Source organism: Ornithodoros turicata, unplaced genomic scaffold, assembly GCF_037126465.1.
Source record: "Ornithodoros turicata isolate Travis unplaced genomic scaffold, ASM3712646v1 Chromosome120, whole genome shotgun sequence".
Classification (NCBI taxonomy): domain Eukaryota; kingdom Metazoa; phylum Arthropoda; class Arachnida; order Ixodida; family Argasidae; genus Ornithodoros; species Ornithodoros turicata.
The window spans coordinates 22,910-40,757 of record NW_026999302.1 but is presented as its reverse complement, the minus strand read 5'-3'; the positions used below and the strand labels follow the sequence as shown (position 1 = coordinate 40,757).

Here is a 17,848-nt window from a genome sequence, read left to right as displayed (position 1 = left end):
ATCACGATGCCCACATCATGTTTTTTCCGGTCCAATATTGCAAATTTTGGTAAAACTGCCATATTCGGCTGAATGTTTCAAATGCTTTCCTTACACTGAGCAGAATGCATTTTTTGTCACGTGTTTGCCATTCCCCGAACTACCACCTTACCGAGTTTCATATTCCTGCCTGGACCTAGTGAGCAGCAAAAAAAAAAAAAAAAAATGCAGGAGTTCTGGTAAAAGTGTACTTTTAGGCTCCAGCTCCATACGAAACACCATTACGTCTTGGATGTTTTTCATCAAAAATGAAAGAAACATGCTTCCTGTACTCACTGACGGTGACCGGACCCTATTATCTTCAGCCGTTCTTCATGAAGACGTACTTATATGCACCAGACTTTTAGAGCAGGAGTTGACTTTCGGCGCCGCCTTGCGCTTCAACCATACCGAATTCGGCAAAAATATTCTTTGGGTATCTCTATGATACCAATCTGAGAAAAAACTAGCGTCAAAATTCTTGATGGTCGAGCTACGCGATTGGACCGCTTCTTGTGGAATGACCCAGTAAAATAACGCGAACATTTTGAAAAATAAATCCAAAAGTGCGCAAATTGATTTTTAATTGGATTAATTGTTAAGTTGGAATGTGGGCAACCCAGCTCATGTCGGAATTCACTTGACCTCGGAGAACAAGTACTTTCCAGCAGATATGAATACATCACCGATACGTGAGGTTCATGCACAACCAGGAACAACAGAAGTCGTTGATCCATTCGAGTTAGAGCCAAACCCCACTTGGGACCAATGGTCAAACCTGTGTGAAGTGTGGATGTATTGTGGATATATATGACGAATATTAAGGAAAACAAGAGGAGAACAAGCTTTTGCCTATTCTTAGTCAGCAGCCTGTGGTCGTGTTTTTTTTTTTCCTTCCAGCTATTTGCGGAGTATGCCAGTATGGCTAAAAGTGCTTGCGGCAAGAACAAAGAAGTGTTTCAGAAGCTCCTGTTCCTCATTCGTGACTGGCAGTATCCAGGAGAGAAGCCATTTGGACTGGAAGGAGGACGAGCGTTGCTTCACCCTTTTCTTCAAAGGGATCCCACACTTCCACGTGAAGTATCCGAGCTGCGTGAAAAAATCAGAACCAGCTACAGCGAGATGGCATGTTTCCTCATGCCCAGACCTGGTGACGCGGTGGAGAACAAGAGTTTCGACGGAAGGCTTCATGGTAGGAATGCTGTATATTCAAACTTTATACGTCCCCTTAGTGGAGTATGTAGGAGGTCGGAAGAAGAAAACGGTAGTCCTGATTCTTGCATCCCACCGCTTTGTCACAAAAAAAAGTACACTGATCTTGAAGTCACTTCTGCACGCATACACGTCCCCTTAGTGGAGTATGTAGGAGGTCGGAAGAAGTAAACGGTAGTCCTGATTCTTGCATCCCACCGCTTTGTCAAAAAAAAAAGTACACTGATCTTGAAGTCACTTCTGCACGCATACACGTCCCCTTAGTGGAGTATGTAGGAGGTCGTAAGAAGAAAACGGTAGTCCTGATTCTTGCATCCCACCGCTTTGTCACAAAAAAAAAAAGTACACTGATCTTGAAGTCACTTCTGCACGCATACACGTCCCCTTAGTGGAGTATGTAGGAGGTCGGAAGAAGAAAACGGTAGTCCTGATTCTTGCATCCCACCGCTTTGTCACAAAAAAAAGTACACTGATCTTGAAGTCACTTCTGCACGCATACACGTCCCCTTAGTGGAGTATGTAGGAGGTCGGAAGAAGAAAACGGTAGTCCTGATTCTTGCATCCCACCGCTTTGTCACAAAAAAAAAGTACACTGATCTTGAAGTCACTTCTGCACGCATACACGTCGTAATCGAACGTGTCCAGTACGTCGCAATTGGTTGTCTCTGACATCAAACTGTGATTCACAGAGAGTATGGAATTTCCGCACTCTGTAAGTAATATGTGCTTCGAAATCAATAACAGGATGATTCTGGCTATTATGGTGCTGACCAGGAAGCGCGAGCGCTTTGTGCGCGGGATTTGTAATGCTTTTATTCATCTGCCAGTTCGATATACCGCCGAAAGGTGTCGCGTGATTTTCATTGGTGTTCAATGTCATGCCAGGACCCTGATCTTGAACACTCATATAGCGATCGTTACCGTCATATTTAAAGTTCCCGTGATCCAAAGCTCTTAGGTATGTTTGCGCAAGAGCTGATGGCGTATCACGAGACAAGCTAACGCATTTAACGCGCAGCAGCTCGCGTCACTGACACTGAGTTATTAGTGTGCCTGCCGTGTCACATCGAGACAGGAAGGTATCCTGACTCGAATGCCGGAGAAGGATGCCATGTCTGTGTTTTCTTTTTTTTTTTCCCAGATATTTTGATATATATGTCGGCATAGCTCCCTTAGAAATCCGCCCAGAACGCACATTTCCCAGGACGTCACTCGTGACGTTGCCCCCGTTTGTGAGGCCGACAACGGCTACGCTTTCACCAGAACCGCAACTATTTAACGCGCGTTATGGAACAACGAAAAGTTGAAAGTGGTGGCCTTGAGCAGTTCTCGAATATCGACAGGCGCGGAATTTAGTGAATTGCTCAGCCCATTTGCTGCGTACAGTGAAAGTGGCGTTTTGGTAGCAACCCATCAGGGCTCCCGAAAGTAAGGCCAATTCCGACGCTGCTGCGAGAAGAGCATTTAAGGCCGGTTTAGAGTCCGACTCTTCGCCCATCGCCGCCTGCGTTGCGCGCAGACAGCCAGCTTTCGCTACGCCACGCTTCCTCATTCTACAGGGATCATAGCGCTTCGGAGAACTCAACGAAAACTGCAACAGAAATTTTCACATTTCGTAGTGGGAAAGCCGTCGTGTCTGTACCCGCGTGCTGGAATCCGGCTAAAGACAATCGGTGTTCCCGTCGTTGGAACAGTTAAGTTTGTAACAGTGTAATACGTTTGGTACCCCAAACGCGAACACTGAATTACATAAGAAAGCCGCAAGTCTTCCCAGCTGTTCTCGTTCTTTTGCTTGCCTCTCTAGTCCAACCGTCATTTATTATATAGGCACGGATGTTCCGTTCCAGTTTCAATCGGAAGCTCAATGGGCGACGCCGTGTTAGGAAATGCGAGTCTACCAGAGCCCACGCCGTGCACTGCTCGCTGACCACCGCCACATGTGGAGCATTGCTCTACTCCCCCGACGGCAGCTGTCGTAGTCGCGCATTGCCGCCGCGCTGCGATTTGCCGGGTGTCGTCGGACTATGAGCTCACCAGCGACGGCTCGCGATGCTCAGCGGTGCGCCCCGCTCCGTCGGACTCTAAACCGGCCTTTAATACAGAGCGATAGAACATTTTCCAAAATCGACGGAAAAAAATTCACTGGAGGGTTATGGTTGTGTAACGTTCGTTCCAGCGACAGCTGCTGTGGGTGAACATTGTCAGTTTTATTTATGATGAATGCACGAGTACTTTAGGTAGACAAGTACTGCTTTGTGATCTGTGAAGTGAGCGCTGATGTGGTCCACGTACTTGACGAGTTCTTGGATTTCGTAGAGCACGTTAACGCAGCTAGGTTGTTACGGCCCCTCTTCAGGCGGCCAGATCCAACATCAACGTGTCTTGTAGGCTGGTGATGAAGTTTGCGTTCCTCTGCGTCGATGTTGAATCCCCGAATAGCAGTATAGACGATGGCATGTGAGGTCTGCTAAGGCGTAGGCGAGGTGCGACGCCGACGGAAAACGAGGCACTGACAGCTGTTGCTGTAAAAAGGAGACGTGGGAAGTGCTCCTGATTGATCAAAAGGCGAACATTTGCGTCAGCATACAGCAACTCTGTCACTGACATTGGAGGAAGCTTAGAGTTCAGCAGCAGTGTAGTCGTGCGTACAACTGTATTCGAAGTGAACACTGGGTTTTGCGCTTGAATGAGATTATATGGCTATCAAGTATTACCGACATCGTGGCCTTTCTTCGAGTCGCGGACATTTACAGATCCGTTATAGGAATCCAATTCCTACATTGTACTTTTTTCCTCGATTATGCGTTATCTTCATCAGTTTCTCACAATGTTCTTCATATTCAGATATATCTCAAGATTTTAAGTATCACCTGAAGAAGCTTGTGCATTATCTTCTTTCGCCCGAAAGGCTTGTTCCAAAAAATATCAATGGAAGAATTGTCACCTGCAAGGAGCTCGTGTGCATGTTTCAGGTAACTTTCGTCTGTCTTAGTTGTGGAGGCGTTGTACTATCACAGAATGTGGACATTGGCACCCTTTTTTCCGTTTACATTTACCATATGTGTTCATTCGTATGTGTGTATGACACGCATGCATGCCTCATTTCACTGTCTTTGCCATAAACAATTGTCATCTGCTGTCGCAATTTCTCACACATTCTTCATTCTTGACCATACACACACTCTAGCAGCTGTAGCTCTATAGCACGCTCTAGGAATGATACGACTTATTTATATTGAACCCTGTGCTTGAAGGTATCAGTGGGGAAATACATAATGAAAATTCCTTCACATTCTTTCAGACTTATTTCAACGTCTTCAAACGAAAAAAACTCCCGGCACCCATGACAGTCTTCAACGTAAGTTTGGCAACACGCGGACTTGGTAGCATAGAAATGGGTTACAAGTGACATAATTTTAAGGTGATATGAATTTATTTATTTATTTATTTATTTATTAGTTTCACGTGCCCGCCAACAGCGTTATTGGGCTCCCTACTGAGAAATTCATGTGGCGCGCGCTGGAAACTCAGCTCGAACGAGAGAAGTCGCCACAGGGACTGCTGTTCAAAGTAGCTCTTCCCGTTTTGTTGCATACAGCTCGTGTGCGAAGACTCGCATAAGGACATCCTGGCGGCTAGGAGTGCCTAGCAATCCATAACACCGGACGTGGTTGCTGGGTGAGGTCATTAGGATTTAGCTGCGAGTATTGGAATGCTAAGTTATATTACACCTTGCGAGCCATACTGTCAATGCTGGAGAACAATGTCTTGCTTAGTCGTGGCGTAGGCCTGCCGACATGAACAAACGGTCGTTCTCGGGCTTCCCATGTTGGAAGCCGTTGTGTACGCGTTACAACAAATGTAGTTAGCCCTGTCGTCATCTTCACGGGATTCATATGAATGCTTCATACGATTCAGTATCAATTCTATTCACAGGCAACTGCATTAGTAAACAATAAGCGGGTCATCGAAGAAATCGTCAATTACTATGACACCGAGATGGAAAAGGTAAGTCACCTATTAACATGTATCTCACTTCCGATTTTTGTTATTTTTCTTTTTCTGTAAAGGGTCTCAAATGGCTGTACGCAACTACAGAGATACTTTACCTAGGTACCCTACGGATAGCCTAGAAGGATATGCGGGGAGGTGGATGGGAGGACAGCAAATAATTTGAACGGGGTGCTTCCCTCTCTCAATGTACGCGCTCGGAGGCAGCCATATTGAATCATCCTAGCGGACGTCGCGCATTTTGAAACCGTGGAAGCAGGTGTAATTCTGAAAACTGTTGGGAACACTTGCTCCGCTGCTTCCGCTTGCTAAGGATTTTGTCACTGTTGGCCCCTATGCAGGCTTGTGGCCAATGCTGGTCGAGTTGGTCTAGGCAGCGGGGCAGTGATGGAGACGGCATGCCGTCTGTGCAGTGTCTGTGTTTCCTTTTCCTTTCTTTCTTTTAAATATTAGGGCTTCACGGAGTAGGACTGCGCGTTAGTGTTTTTTTTTTTTTTTTTTTGTCACCGGCCTGGTTGGCGTGTGCTTATCGGATTATTCTTCTTTTTTCGTTTTGCGCATGCGACGCTTCAACAGTAGCTCAATAAATACGGTGTTCTCCTCGCCTGTGCGTCCAAGTTGCGGAAGTTTCCTTCTAGCATACTCATCAAGATTTCTATGTCAGCGGAGTACGCATTTCGAATCACAGCTCCGAATAGCCACGTTCGGCTGTAGTTCCATCGTGGCTAGGCGCTGCATCACCGTGACGTGTATTGCAAAATTTACTTGGTGTTTGCGTTATACGGGCGTATATGGGCAACATCACCCAGGTGGGGAAAGCCTGCTTACTTACAGAGTTGCCGTAACAACTAAGGGTCAGCCAATCAGGACCGTGTTTTTAACGGCGGTAGCCAATCACGAACGTGTGTTTAGCTGTCATAATGATGGAGATGGCCAACCTTCAGGTTCGTGGGCATCCACTGTCATATCTTCGAGTAACGAACGCCCCTTCGTACTAAATAGGAAAACACACTCGAGCTCAAAACAGTCCCACATGTTTCTCGAGACTGAGTTTCTGGCTTTCTAAACGTCTAGTCTGCAGGTTCGTTTGTGAAGTTAGCTGCAATCACTTGCGGTTTCTCGAATTTGCAGACCGGTGAATCGCGGTAGCAGACGATTTCTGACTTTATGTCCACGTAGCGGAAGGAGGGGAAGCATTAAGCAGACCTTCGGCATCTAGGTGGCGCTGATATGCGTCTTTCGAAACCATAGCGAATAATAGTATGCCCTTAGGTTACGCGGGAGACAACAGCCGTGGACGGTCAGCATGACCCTCGCATGGCGACTTTCATGTCTATGTCTTTATTCTTCAATCACACGCTACTTACACACGCTTGAGTTGCGCAGATATTTGTCACACATCACGGCAATAGGTAACGTCACGACGTACTCTCCCCCTCCTCTCATTCTTCTCTCCACTCTTTCAAGGAGTGGAGAATTTCTGTGAGGAAAGGCGGAAAAGTGTAGCCGCTCGTCCGCTACAGGTCACCCGTTATTCTGTAATTCATGATCAGGTAAACACGATGCAAAAGGAGGAGCAGAGAGGAGGGGCTTCACTTCCAACATTACTTACGCAAAACACAGGGCAAAAGGAAAGGGAACATAGCAGCGCTACAGATCTCACAAGTTGAAGGACACGAGTCATCAAAACAGATTGTTTTTACCTTATACAAGGAAAGCTAATATGAAGGTTCACCTATGTCTACCTTGGAGAAATTGTATTTCTCGCTCAGATAACGTAATCGAGGGCTTGCTGAGACAGTTATCTCTATTATGAGACATAAAGTAGGCTTACTTTATATATCATAATGTAGATGACGCGAAAATATGAAAGCTAGCTTTCATAATTTCCCGGAGAGTCTGCATTCTGCATTTCCTCAATACAGTTATGCTTCCAATATACTTCCTCAATATACTCCCAAAGTGAGGGTTACATCCACATCTGCTATAGTGAAACACTAGGTTTCCAGTTCCATCTCCCAGTAGTCATCTGATGGTCGTCAGGGAGACAACGTTAATTCGTTGCACATCCAAATTACTTGTGATAACCAGTCGAGTGGCTAAATGTAAATTCCCAATGCGATGAATGGCTTGTTAGTTCAAGGGATAGTGGCTGGTTTTCTCCAACCGACTCTGAAGAAGCGCTTTCTAAACTGCATTATAACTTTTTAGCTAGGTAATAAAGCTAGTCTGAAACACCTTCGCGGCCAGCTATAAAGCTGCGACAAAACAGCATCTCCATGTGGAGCCGTACAGCCTATTCTATCTAAGGGCGTCATAGAGTGGCTTCCCCGATGTTGCTTGTTCGAAGCAAGCAAGTGACATACATATACACTTATATAGTTGCACCAGCAGCCGACGTGGAGATGCGCCTGTACAGGGCTGGGGAGGGATTTCGTTGGTGGTTGACGTGCTTCAACAGTACTCCTTGTTTGTGGGGATTCCCGGAAGAAGGCGCCATGTACTATGTACTGCTATTGCTGTTAGCACGGGAGTGCTCGGGTGTTGGTGCGTGTGGGGTTAAAAGGCATGCGAAGGGCCGGGGTTTGACCTCTTTCCCTTGGCAAGCCCATTTCATCGGAACCCCTATGCGAACTATGAGGGAGCAGAGCTGTTTCTGGGAGCATTGCGGAGACGAAGTTGTCAACCTTGGTTTGATGCACTGAACCCCTGTTTGCGTTCCTTCACGAACTTTGTCAGCTTAACTTTAACTTTCAAAACTCTGTCAAGGCCATGCAAAGGAGGGCCAACTTTGTTGTATAGTAGACGAGAAAGCCGAATGCCCAACTGTGTGACGTCATTCCCCCAGCTTGCCTTACTGAGGAACGGAGCAGAGGAGAGTTGTTACTATAGTTAAGTCTGCCTCTTTATCGTCCACGCAGAGTAGCTCCTAGTTGGTACAGCCGAAGAAGAAAACACGCCCGTTGTAACCATGCCGCCGTTCCCAGCACAAGTTTCGGAAAATTCGAAAATAGGAAGTGAAAGGGCAGGCACGTGGCCTCCTCGTCGCGTCGCTTCTTTCGGAGACCTCACCGCGGCCTGAAATTTGCACGCCTAGAGACGGCGGATTTCGCAACTTTTCTTTTTGACAATTACCATAGTTCTGAATGAATTCTGCAGTTAAATAGAGCAAATCCGCATTGCCTTTTATGTTTCCGTAAAAATGAAAAAAGAGTGACATTGATTTTCGAAAATTCGGAGTTCGATTGGGAAATTTCAAGTTATCGCAAATTTCCTTTGATAGGTGATCACTGGGGCTGTGCCCCCGTCAAGCAGCACATGTTGCTGCTTTTTGTCCGTCCCCTGTACCGCTTGTGGTACGATAAACGAAATGAAATAAAATGAAATAAAAGTGCTCAGAAGCGATGTCAAAATCTCCTGATATAAACATCGTTGACCGTATGTAGTTCTGACAAGTGTATATTTCAGTAATTTTTTTGTTCACGTTATATGAATCACCTCTTATAGTGATTTAATATTGCTTGCTTGCACTAGAACTTATAAGTATACCCAAGCAGCAGAAAATGTTGGACCCATATTGGCTGGTCATTGGCGATGCGGGTCGAATAAGGGACCCATTTTACCAAGATTTTCCCCATATTGGCTGAAACTGGGCAGTATTGCCCAGTTTGACTCATAAGTTCTAGTCCAAGCAGGCAATATTAAATAGTTATAAGAGATGTTTCTTATAACGTGAAAAAATGTATTGAAATATGTACTTGTCACAACACCATGCGGTCAACGATATTTATATGAGGAAAATTTGTCATGATTTCTGACCGCTTTTATCAAATGAAATTAGTGACAACTTGAACTTTCCCAATCGAACTCCGAATTTTCGAAAATTTCAGCCACTATGGGGAAAATCCTTGCAATATAGGCGTCATATTGCCAGTGTACACGGCAAGATTGGACGTTGAAGCGTCTGAAATGCCCAATTGAGTATGTCGTTACACCCAGTAACTTCCCACAGTTGATATACATTGTTCGAAACAGCCAACATATGTGGCAATCCCACTGCAAGATCCACCAGAACTCAACAACTCAACTTTCATCTTGCTGGAAGCTGCCGCCGTCCTGCTTCGCGAAGCCAATGCGAATCGGTCGAACCGAATGAGAGCGTGATCGCATAAGCGAATACGTGAGCCAACAACTAATGCGCATGCGCCACATGTCGTGTGGAACGTGTTTCCCACGGGCTCAAATGTCGCTGGCAGTAAAGTAAAAAAAGTAAAAGAACACAAACTCTGATAGGAAGGGATGACTCTTCTGTAAAGCTAGGTGCTTTCAATTCACTGCAGGCAGTGCGAGTTGCTGAGGCGCATGTTGATCACTGTCACGAAAGTGATTCGCTTATTTGTACTCACGGATCGGGTAGGAAACGTTGGGTGCATATACTATTGCAATTACAATGAAGGCTCCTGAGGGATGTTTGGCATTGGCAGTTCCGTGGGACCGCATGCCTAGCACTATTTGATCCTGCTCTTCCTTTTTTAGGGCGAGAGCGGTACTATTTTTTAGATGTGATGTCGGCATGCTTTCGTTTGCCCCATCCTACAGCTGGCAGTACGAAGACGGGAGTAGCAGCTGTTCTTTGTCTCTTCGACGATGCAGTGTCCTTTCTATTTTTGTAATGATATGCAAAGTGGATCGATAAGAAGATCCGCAAATATGAAAAAGCAAAAAGAACAGAGAAGTAATATCGGTGGCGCACATTAAACTGGATAATGTTATATTCTTAAACAGGCTCCCCTTTGGCGTTATCACAGAAAATATAGGCGCAATATGGGTTAAATGGTCTTACGAATATGGACAGCCCATATTGGACCAGTATTGGTAATTTTAGCAGCCCACATGCGTCTACTGTTGGACCAGTATTGGCGCGCTGCTTGGGTAGTCTCCAATGGTCCTAAGCACGAGACATAGTGTCTCGTTTGCGTGATATCATGAACTCTTTCAACCCCATAAGCTCTATGACATTAGGAACAGTGGAGATGGCGCTGAACAATTTGAATGTAGCTAATTTTACAAGAAATGTCTACTCTATAGTGATCGTTGATCCATACCACCTCCCTCTAGCGTAGAAATCGTAAAGAGAAAGGCTATGAGTAAAGCTGGAAGAGAGATATATCGATAGGGGAGAGCAAATAAGTTGTACAGAGGTTGCACCCTTTTCCAATGTGCAAGTCTGGGAGGCGCCATGATCGATATTCTGGGTTGGCCCGGATTCGGCCACAGATTTTTCATGTGCGAAGGCATGGTGCTTTCGGCGCAAAGATATCCAATCCAACGCAAGTTGCTTCTGCTTTCGCTGGGCTCCGTGTGCTATGCCCGCGCGAAGTGTGTTTGTTTTGTCTGCCGTCACCTGTGCGCTTGGATTCCTTAGGGAACGACCGTGTAAACCTTGTGTTGTGGCATGAAAGACCTGCGCATTGAACTCTTAGGATACACGCTAGACCTACCGTATCGATTATGGCGGCTCATATGTTGAGATGCCCCCCCCCCCCCCCCCTCGCTGGCTTGGTTTCTATTTATTATGAGGGTTTTATGCCCTGTAGTTATCTAAGTACTTCCTGCCAAGGGGCAAGTTCCAATATGTCTCATTACATATGTAGTCAATATGACTATTATTTGTTCTGCAGCCTGGACTGAACTCCTGTGATTATGAGTAGTAGGAGGCCTGGTCCTATAAGCATGGGCCCTGCCCTGAGCCCTGCGCGTATTTTTCCCCGCGCTTAACGTTGAACCAAAATATTTTGCAGGAATGTAAAGTGCGACAAGAAGATTTCAGTAACATGTCTTTTGTAGGACTCTCAAGACACGAGATTTAGTCTGTAGTTGCATTTTAAGGCTATGTTTGGTAGATTTGACAGTGGATGTCCTGTTGCCGCTCCCAAGCATAAAACGGGTGGTTCTCGTTTGTGCACATTCGATCGCGTCTGAAAACCACTTGTGGCTGGAGTCGGTACCGAAGGTGCATATTCCAAGTTGGTTACTAAACACTTAGAGCGACTATCGCTTCGGGTGACGTATGTATGAGACGGATACGGTAATGTTCGTCACCGCCTCACAGTCAACTTTGCAAAGTATCCTCTTCCGACACAGCTGCATATTAAATGTACCAGTTTTAAAGATTCGCAACCCTTCTGCAGGTTACAGCATCATGACGAAAACCAAGCACAACAATTGGAGCGCAGCGCAGAGGATTGTATGCCGTCTGCTTGGCGTTCGCATCGAAATATACTAAGTGAAAAGGCCTCAGTAAATGCGTCGACTTTCGCTGACCTGTAAACGTTTTGTGTTTGTCTTTTTTCTTTTTTTTCGTGAACATGTCCGTTAACCAGAAACATTTCACAAGCGGACTACAGAGCAGACGCCGTTGCCCATTATTCCCACTCGCCAGCGCGCCCCTCGGTCAGACGGTCGCCAATTGTACCAAGGTCTCTTCTGTCTCGTCCGCGCCAAAGGACGCTCACTGATTGCCGTTGTCCGGGTGACTTTTCCAGAGAGGGAATCCCGGAATACTCTCAGTATGCGTCGTTTATTCTTGCGTTATGTTACACCAAACTGCTCAGGAGCGACGCCACCAATTCGCGTCCGTTTTTCGGCGCTATTATCAATGGGAACGCAGAGTGAAACAGCACTATAGTTTCGGGATCGACTGGGATGGATGGGCTGAATGGGTAAACAATAAAACATCAAAAGTAGACTGTGCTGCTAAAATTTGTACAGTACGGTTGTCACATTAACTGGGATCAATGAAAAGTTTGGGATGCGTTGGTAATTTAATGTGTCACAACGACGTGTCTCTGTGTCATGGATTTGGACGACGCGTCTCGTTGTGTCCTGGCAAATTTTAGGCTGTCACGAACTTGCCGGCGTCATTTCGCACTTGTTCTCTTATTTTTATTTATTTCTTATTTTTTACGAGGGGACTCGAATGAGTCGAGAGCCAGGCTTCCAATGCGTGGAAAGAGGCTGAAGCGAGGAAGAGTCGCACGTGCATGATTTGAGCAAATTATTGCTTTTGCAGATTGCCTGGATGGATGAATTTCCCGAATGTGACACTGACATTGAAACTGAACATGATACACTGATGATGGAGTGCTTGTCACTGTTCGAGAACGAACCCAAGCTGGGAAGTCACGACACAGAGCTTCGGGAACATCTCGTGAAGGTGACGTACTGTTGAAGCTCCTACTTTCGCCTCTCAAGAACATGCACAACATGGTGTACATTGCAGTAAACATGTAGGTCATTTCGTGCTTAAAATATACTAAAAAAGCAAAGGCAGCACTAATACCATCTTTGCGGCCTGTGTATGCAGACATGCGCACGTCCTTTGGAACTTATGGACAGCTAATTAGCTAAAACTGACAAAAAGTGCTAATTGTATAATTTTTAAATTTGAGTTACGAAGTTTAAAGTTGAGTTAGTTCGTTTCGGGAAATATGAGACATTTTGGCACCGGTCACTACGCAGTTTCCGTTGTACCTGCACGTTTCACATATTTGCTCCTGTGGATTGTACCCTGGCAGTGGCAGCTTTGGTGATTCTGTTCTTGTGGTCCTGTTTTATCTATATGATTTAAAGACTGGTGTTCTTTTCTTGCCTTGGGCGAGGGAATGACCCCTTCTATGTCATTCTAAAGGACCGTAGTTCTACGTGCAACACCTGCAGGAAGGAACGTACATCCGAGATTTTGTGTAAAGATAACCCTTAAAGGCCCGTTGCGATTGTGCGTAGCGAATAAAAAACTTTCCTCGCGATAGAGACTAGAGATGAAAACTAGAGATTACGAGACTATTCTTGAAGAATGCTTGTGAATATGAGAAAGAGAAGAGGTTACAAGGATAACATACATCAAACATTTTAGTCGCGATTAACAATGGGAAGCTTTATGTACTGAAAAGGGGTAGCACATACTGATACAATGCCGGATTTGCGCCATCGTTGCAGGTTCTCACTGCTCGCTACGACAGGCGCCAACGTATTCGCAAACAGTTGAGGGAGCGTAACGACGTAAGTATAGTGGCATGTAGCGGAACTAAGGTTGCATGGCGTGCTTTTGTTCCTTTTCCATTCGAAAGATAAATAAATTCCATTCAGATTCAAATAAATCTCACTGTTTTCTGTGCAGGAGATGGTGCCCATTCGGATAGATAGAGAACAGGCTCGGCGTTGTTATGAAGAAACCAAAAGGGTATACCCTTCCTATGTCGCTTTGTGTGATGTTACCTGCCGGCGGCTAATCTGTAGTCGCTTCTATAACCAAGGTTGGTTACTGACAATAATAATATATCCGATTCCGTTGCGGGATCCTACAGAACTGGAATTTATGTTTCTGCCGTTTGTCACGGGCTTGGGTCGGAATTGATGGAATAAACCTACACCCGTGATCAATGTATAGATTCGGACCCGGCTAGTGGAGAGACTGTGGCCGGCGTGTTAACGAATGAGCCCAGACTCATTTTAAACAAACAATGAAACTTGCACTTTTACTGAGTACTTCACGACAAACACAGAAATGAAAGTATATCACACGCGAATACATTCCACCTCTGCGATCCTACAAACTTTCCCAACGATACTCTTTGCTCAACGAACATAAAATCACACTCGTCACCCATGCACCAACCAAAATGCACACAATGTATCTCTGCTTCTTAAGATCACAATCAAAACCACAACTCAGACTACTTTTGCAAAAATGCACTACGCCAGTCTCATCCAAATCACTTAGCTGTATAGGGGTGGGGAAGTCCGAAAAAACTTCGAAGAGCCTGATACGTTTTCTTGTTGTGGCAGCGTGTCTTCTGCGTTTCCCTCGACATCATACCGTGTCACACACTCTTGCACACGACGTAAACACGAGATTTGGCCGAGGCAGACCAACAATTAGGGACGGCACAGACAAGTAAGCCTCAAACGCCCAGAAATTAACGAATGCAAACAACTCAGGGAAAAGAGGTGCTGACGCCAGGAATCGAACCTGGAAAGCAGAAGTTTCCTGGCGTCAGCACCTCTTTTCCCTGAGTTGTTTGCATTCGTTAATTTCTGGGCGTTTGAGGCTTACTTGTCTGTGTCGTCCCTAATTGTTGGTCTGCCTCGGCCAAATCTCGTGTTTACGTCGTTTACAATCGCCCTGCCTCGTGTCTGAATGAGAGAGTAAGTGAGAAAGATGTAAGAGAGAATGGGAATAGCGTGGTTGGTTGTCCTTCCCCCCCCCCCCCCCGTACTTGAGGCACTCAATGGCTCAAGGGAAACGGCGTGCTGGTGTGGTGTAGCGGTTAGCATATCTGACCGGAAATCAGAAGACCCAGGTTCGATTCCTGGCGTCAGCACCTCTTTTCCCTGAGTTGTTTGCACTCTTGCACACTTCACACCAATCAACTACTTTCTATGCAGCAACCTGCATTCGATACAACAAACCAATCGTCGACACCGTTACTTGAAACAGAAACTATGCGGCCAGGCCACTCTTCCCAAACTTTCCCGGCGGGAAAACCGCTGCTATCCCGTTCGCGTTGTCTTCCTTCTCTTTCCCAAATCGGCCACCGGACTCCCCCAATTTCTTCCAACTGTAACCTTGTATAACCTCTTTAAACTGGGCTTCCAAAACTCATTTCACGGGGTATCCCTCTTTTCCTGGGCTGGAAAAAGGGTCCCCACGCCCCTGCCACCCAACACGACTGGCCGCATAACACAAAAAAACGATAATGTACTTTTCACTTTCCAAATGTCAGAGTCTGAAGACAATTCCCAGGATTTGGGGGCCAAAAGATTCTAGACGAAAAAGATGTGGCATCGAGTTACCGTAAACGGTGCGACCGGCCCAAAAATGCCATGCCTGGCCTCGCCGCAGGGGTCGAGAAGAACCCGCAGCAGCACGCACACATAGTTGCGTCGAAGTGTCCGGTTTCTTTACTCGGATTGTCCCTCCAACGCGTCTTGCAAAACATCTAGAGGCAGTAAATTCTGTAACCCCCGAGCTGTCGTGGCCAGCCGAACAAGTGCCCGTTCTAACTCTTGTCTAAATTAACTCGCAAAAAAGGAGAACCAAAATATGTTTAAACACAAACGCACAAGAGCTGGACGCCCTGTGACACCGTTGACTCCGAGACATCTCTGAGTGCGATTTCGACTTGCAGTTTCCTTAACATCGTTCCGTTTGCTCATGGTACTACGGTTCAAATTTGTATCAACGCGGTGTAAACAGAGGGACAGTATATAGTATTGACCACCGACACTGAGTGGTTTGACGTATAATTTGCCAGATATATAATACATTTCATTAAATTAAAATAAAAATATGCGGTGGATTCGGTCTCTGATAGTGTTATTGCACTTTAATTTCGTTTCGATTTCGGTTTCTGCCGAGGGAAAGGAAAATATTCAGGTTCCTCTTTCTGTCCGCGTTTCCTGCCGAATTAGTTTGGCTCACGTTTTTCGTTTCCGTTGTCGTGTCTGTAACGAACCCCAGCTCGTAACAAACACATTTCACCTCATTTCATTTCTTGACATTTCTTCATACTTCATTTGATGCTATACAAATACAGGATATTTGTCTCGATTAATACACAATGCAATTGGGCAACTGCACAGTGACATTAATTTTTCACTCGAACATCGGAATAACTTCCAAACTATCTTCGCATAACATGTGAAAAGTTCCAACACAATGAGAGCAAATGTAGTAACATGTAGTGTATGCGAACCTCAGAGATTGGAATTCTCTCCTCTATATTTGTCAATAAAAAAATGGCTAAGATGCAAGTGGTCTGGTGAAGTTGATGCATAGTGTAAAACCCCGAGATGAGGAAACGCAAAGGGACAGACACAACACAAAGCTTCAAAAACAAGGAGAGATTTCGTGTTGTGTCTGTCGCTTTGTGTTCCCCAGTCGCGGGGATTTACATTATGCAATTCTATTTGTTTCTATGAAGCTGATGTACGTGTGCAGGTTCCTTACTTAACAGACCCAATATCGCATAAATGCTGACCAAGGTGATTACCTTCGCTGTTTTCTTTTTTTTTCGCTTCCTTCACGCGTAGGCCAAGGACATCGTCCCTTGCGATGACTCAAAGTTACTGTGTTGTGAATGGGAGGTGGTGCTAATGGCAGCATACGCTTAATGGATGAAAAAAAAAGAAGAAGAGGAAAGGCTAGCCATACGAGCGACTTAGTATTCGCAAAAAAGGAAAAGTAAGCAGACGAAAAACAGAAACACGCACACAGTCTATTATGCATTATCAGTTTGCTCTAGAACCCCCGAGACCCCGTGCGCTCCGTAGCCTCGTTCCCAGCGGCAAGGCAACAGGGGTGGACTGCCAAAATTGCTCTTCCCACTCGGATGAATACTGGTGGCCGCAGTCTTTAATGGATATGAGTGACGATAAAGTAATGTTATCATCCGGTAAACATTTGAGTAGCGTGTTAACGTTCGAAAGATGAAGGAAAAAGAAGATTCCCTGCATTCGCCTTCAATATGCACAGTTGTTGACGTGACGAGTGCTGGCCGATGCGATAAGGTTTCCGCACCGGTTCCCGATCGGGACAAAACGATCTAGCCCGAAATTAACTCGAACTAACACGGAAATGAACGAAAACAAACACGGAAATATGCCGGAACTCGGCATACGGCACTCCATAAGTGCACTGTTCCTGTGATTAAAACGCGGTGGCAGCACTAATGGCGGCACCCATGCCGTGGATCGTCTTTTTTGTGTACAAACAAAGACCAGCTCAGTTAATGATTTTCATATCGTCATACTATGCCTTCGCTGCGGCTTTTGTTGTTGGCGATGGACTCGGTTGTGACAGCACTTCAACCCGTGTGTCACCATGAGCAGCATCAACCTTCGGGAAATAGTCATGCTGTTTAGGGTTTTGCCATTATCAAAGCGGCCATAAGGTGACATTTGTATGCATGTATATACATACAAGTGTATATAAGATGTATATACATCAAGATAACATACCAACTTGTATTTGACAACATAACATAACACAGGAAACACAGCAACATTGACCAAATAGACATGAACATGGAACAGGGCCCTGTATGAACCAAACATATAAAAATATGGCATATATAAACAATTAATCATGAATACACAACTATGGTACATATATTAGACACCGATGTACATGGATAGTGAGCGTTTGAATGTGACAATATCTGTGATCGTGTGAAAACAAGTAGTGAGATATATACGGTCCATTGATGGGTTCTAGTTGCAACGAATAATCCAGTCATGTGGGTACATAATAAGCAGGCAAAAAAAGGGGTGAATTTAACCGGTGAGTTTAACGTGGTTGTAAACATTGATAAATTTGCCGTACTAAAGCGGACGGTCGACGCGATCAACGTGTACATCGCGTCCGTGTCTCATTTCCTCATGCAGTCTCACGTCTGAATACTTGAAAGTTTGCGTTTTATGATCGAGAAACCTTCAAGATGAAAAGTAATTTGGCAATGCACACGCAACTTGTGTTCAATAAATTGAATAACATTGTCGTGCATTGTAAACGTGCGGTTTGACAGTGTCTCGCGCTGTGCAGTTC

General features: G+C 45.3%; 1 protein-coding gene and 1 non-coding gene across 2 annotated transcripts in view; both read left to right on the top strand.

The window, feature by feature from the left end:
- Positions 1 to 17,848, top strand: part of LOC135371776 (atlastin-2-like) — a 56,670-nt gene that overhangs the window by 37,097 nt on the left and 1,725 nt on the right. Inside the window, exons 5-11 of the mRNA XM_064605728.1 lie at positions 919 to 1,210; positions 4,075 to 4,202; positions 4,532 to 4,588; positions 5,167 to 5,238; positions 12,314 to 12,457; positions 13,240 to 13,302; positions 13,421 to 13,483. Coding sequence (XP_064461798.1) covers positions 919 to 1,210; positions 4,075 to 4,202; positions 4,532 to 4,588; positions 5,167 to 5,238; positions 12,314 to 12,457; positions 13,240 to 13,302; positions 13,421 to 13,483 — 819 coding nt within the window. The remainder of the gene's footprint in view (positions 1 to 918; positions 1,211 to 4,074; positions 4,203 to 4,531; positions 4,589 to 5,166; positions 5,239 to 12,313; positions 12,458 to 13,239; positions 13,303 to 13,420; positions 13,484 to 17,848) is intronic.
- Positions 14,553 to 14,624, top strand: Trnas-gga (transfer RNA serine (anticodon GGA)). The gene has a single exon. It is a non-coding gene; the product is annotated as a tRNA-Ser (tRNA).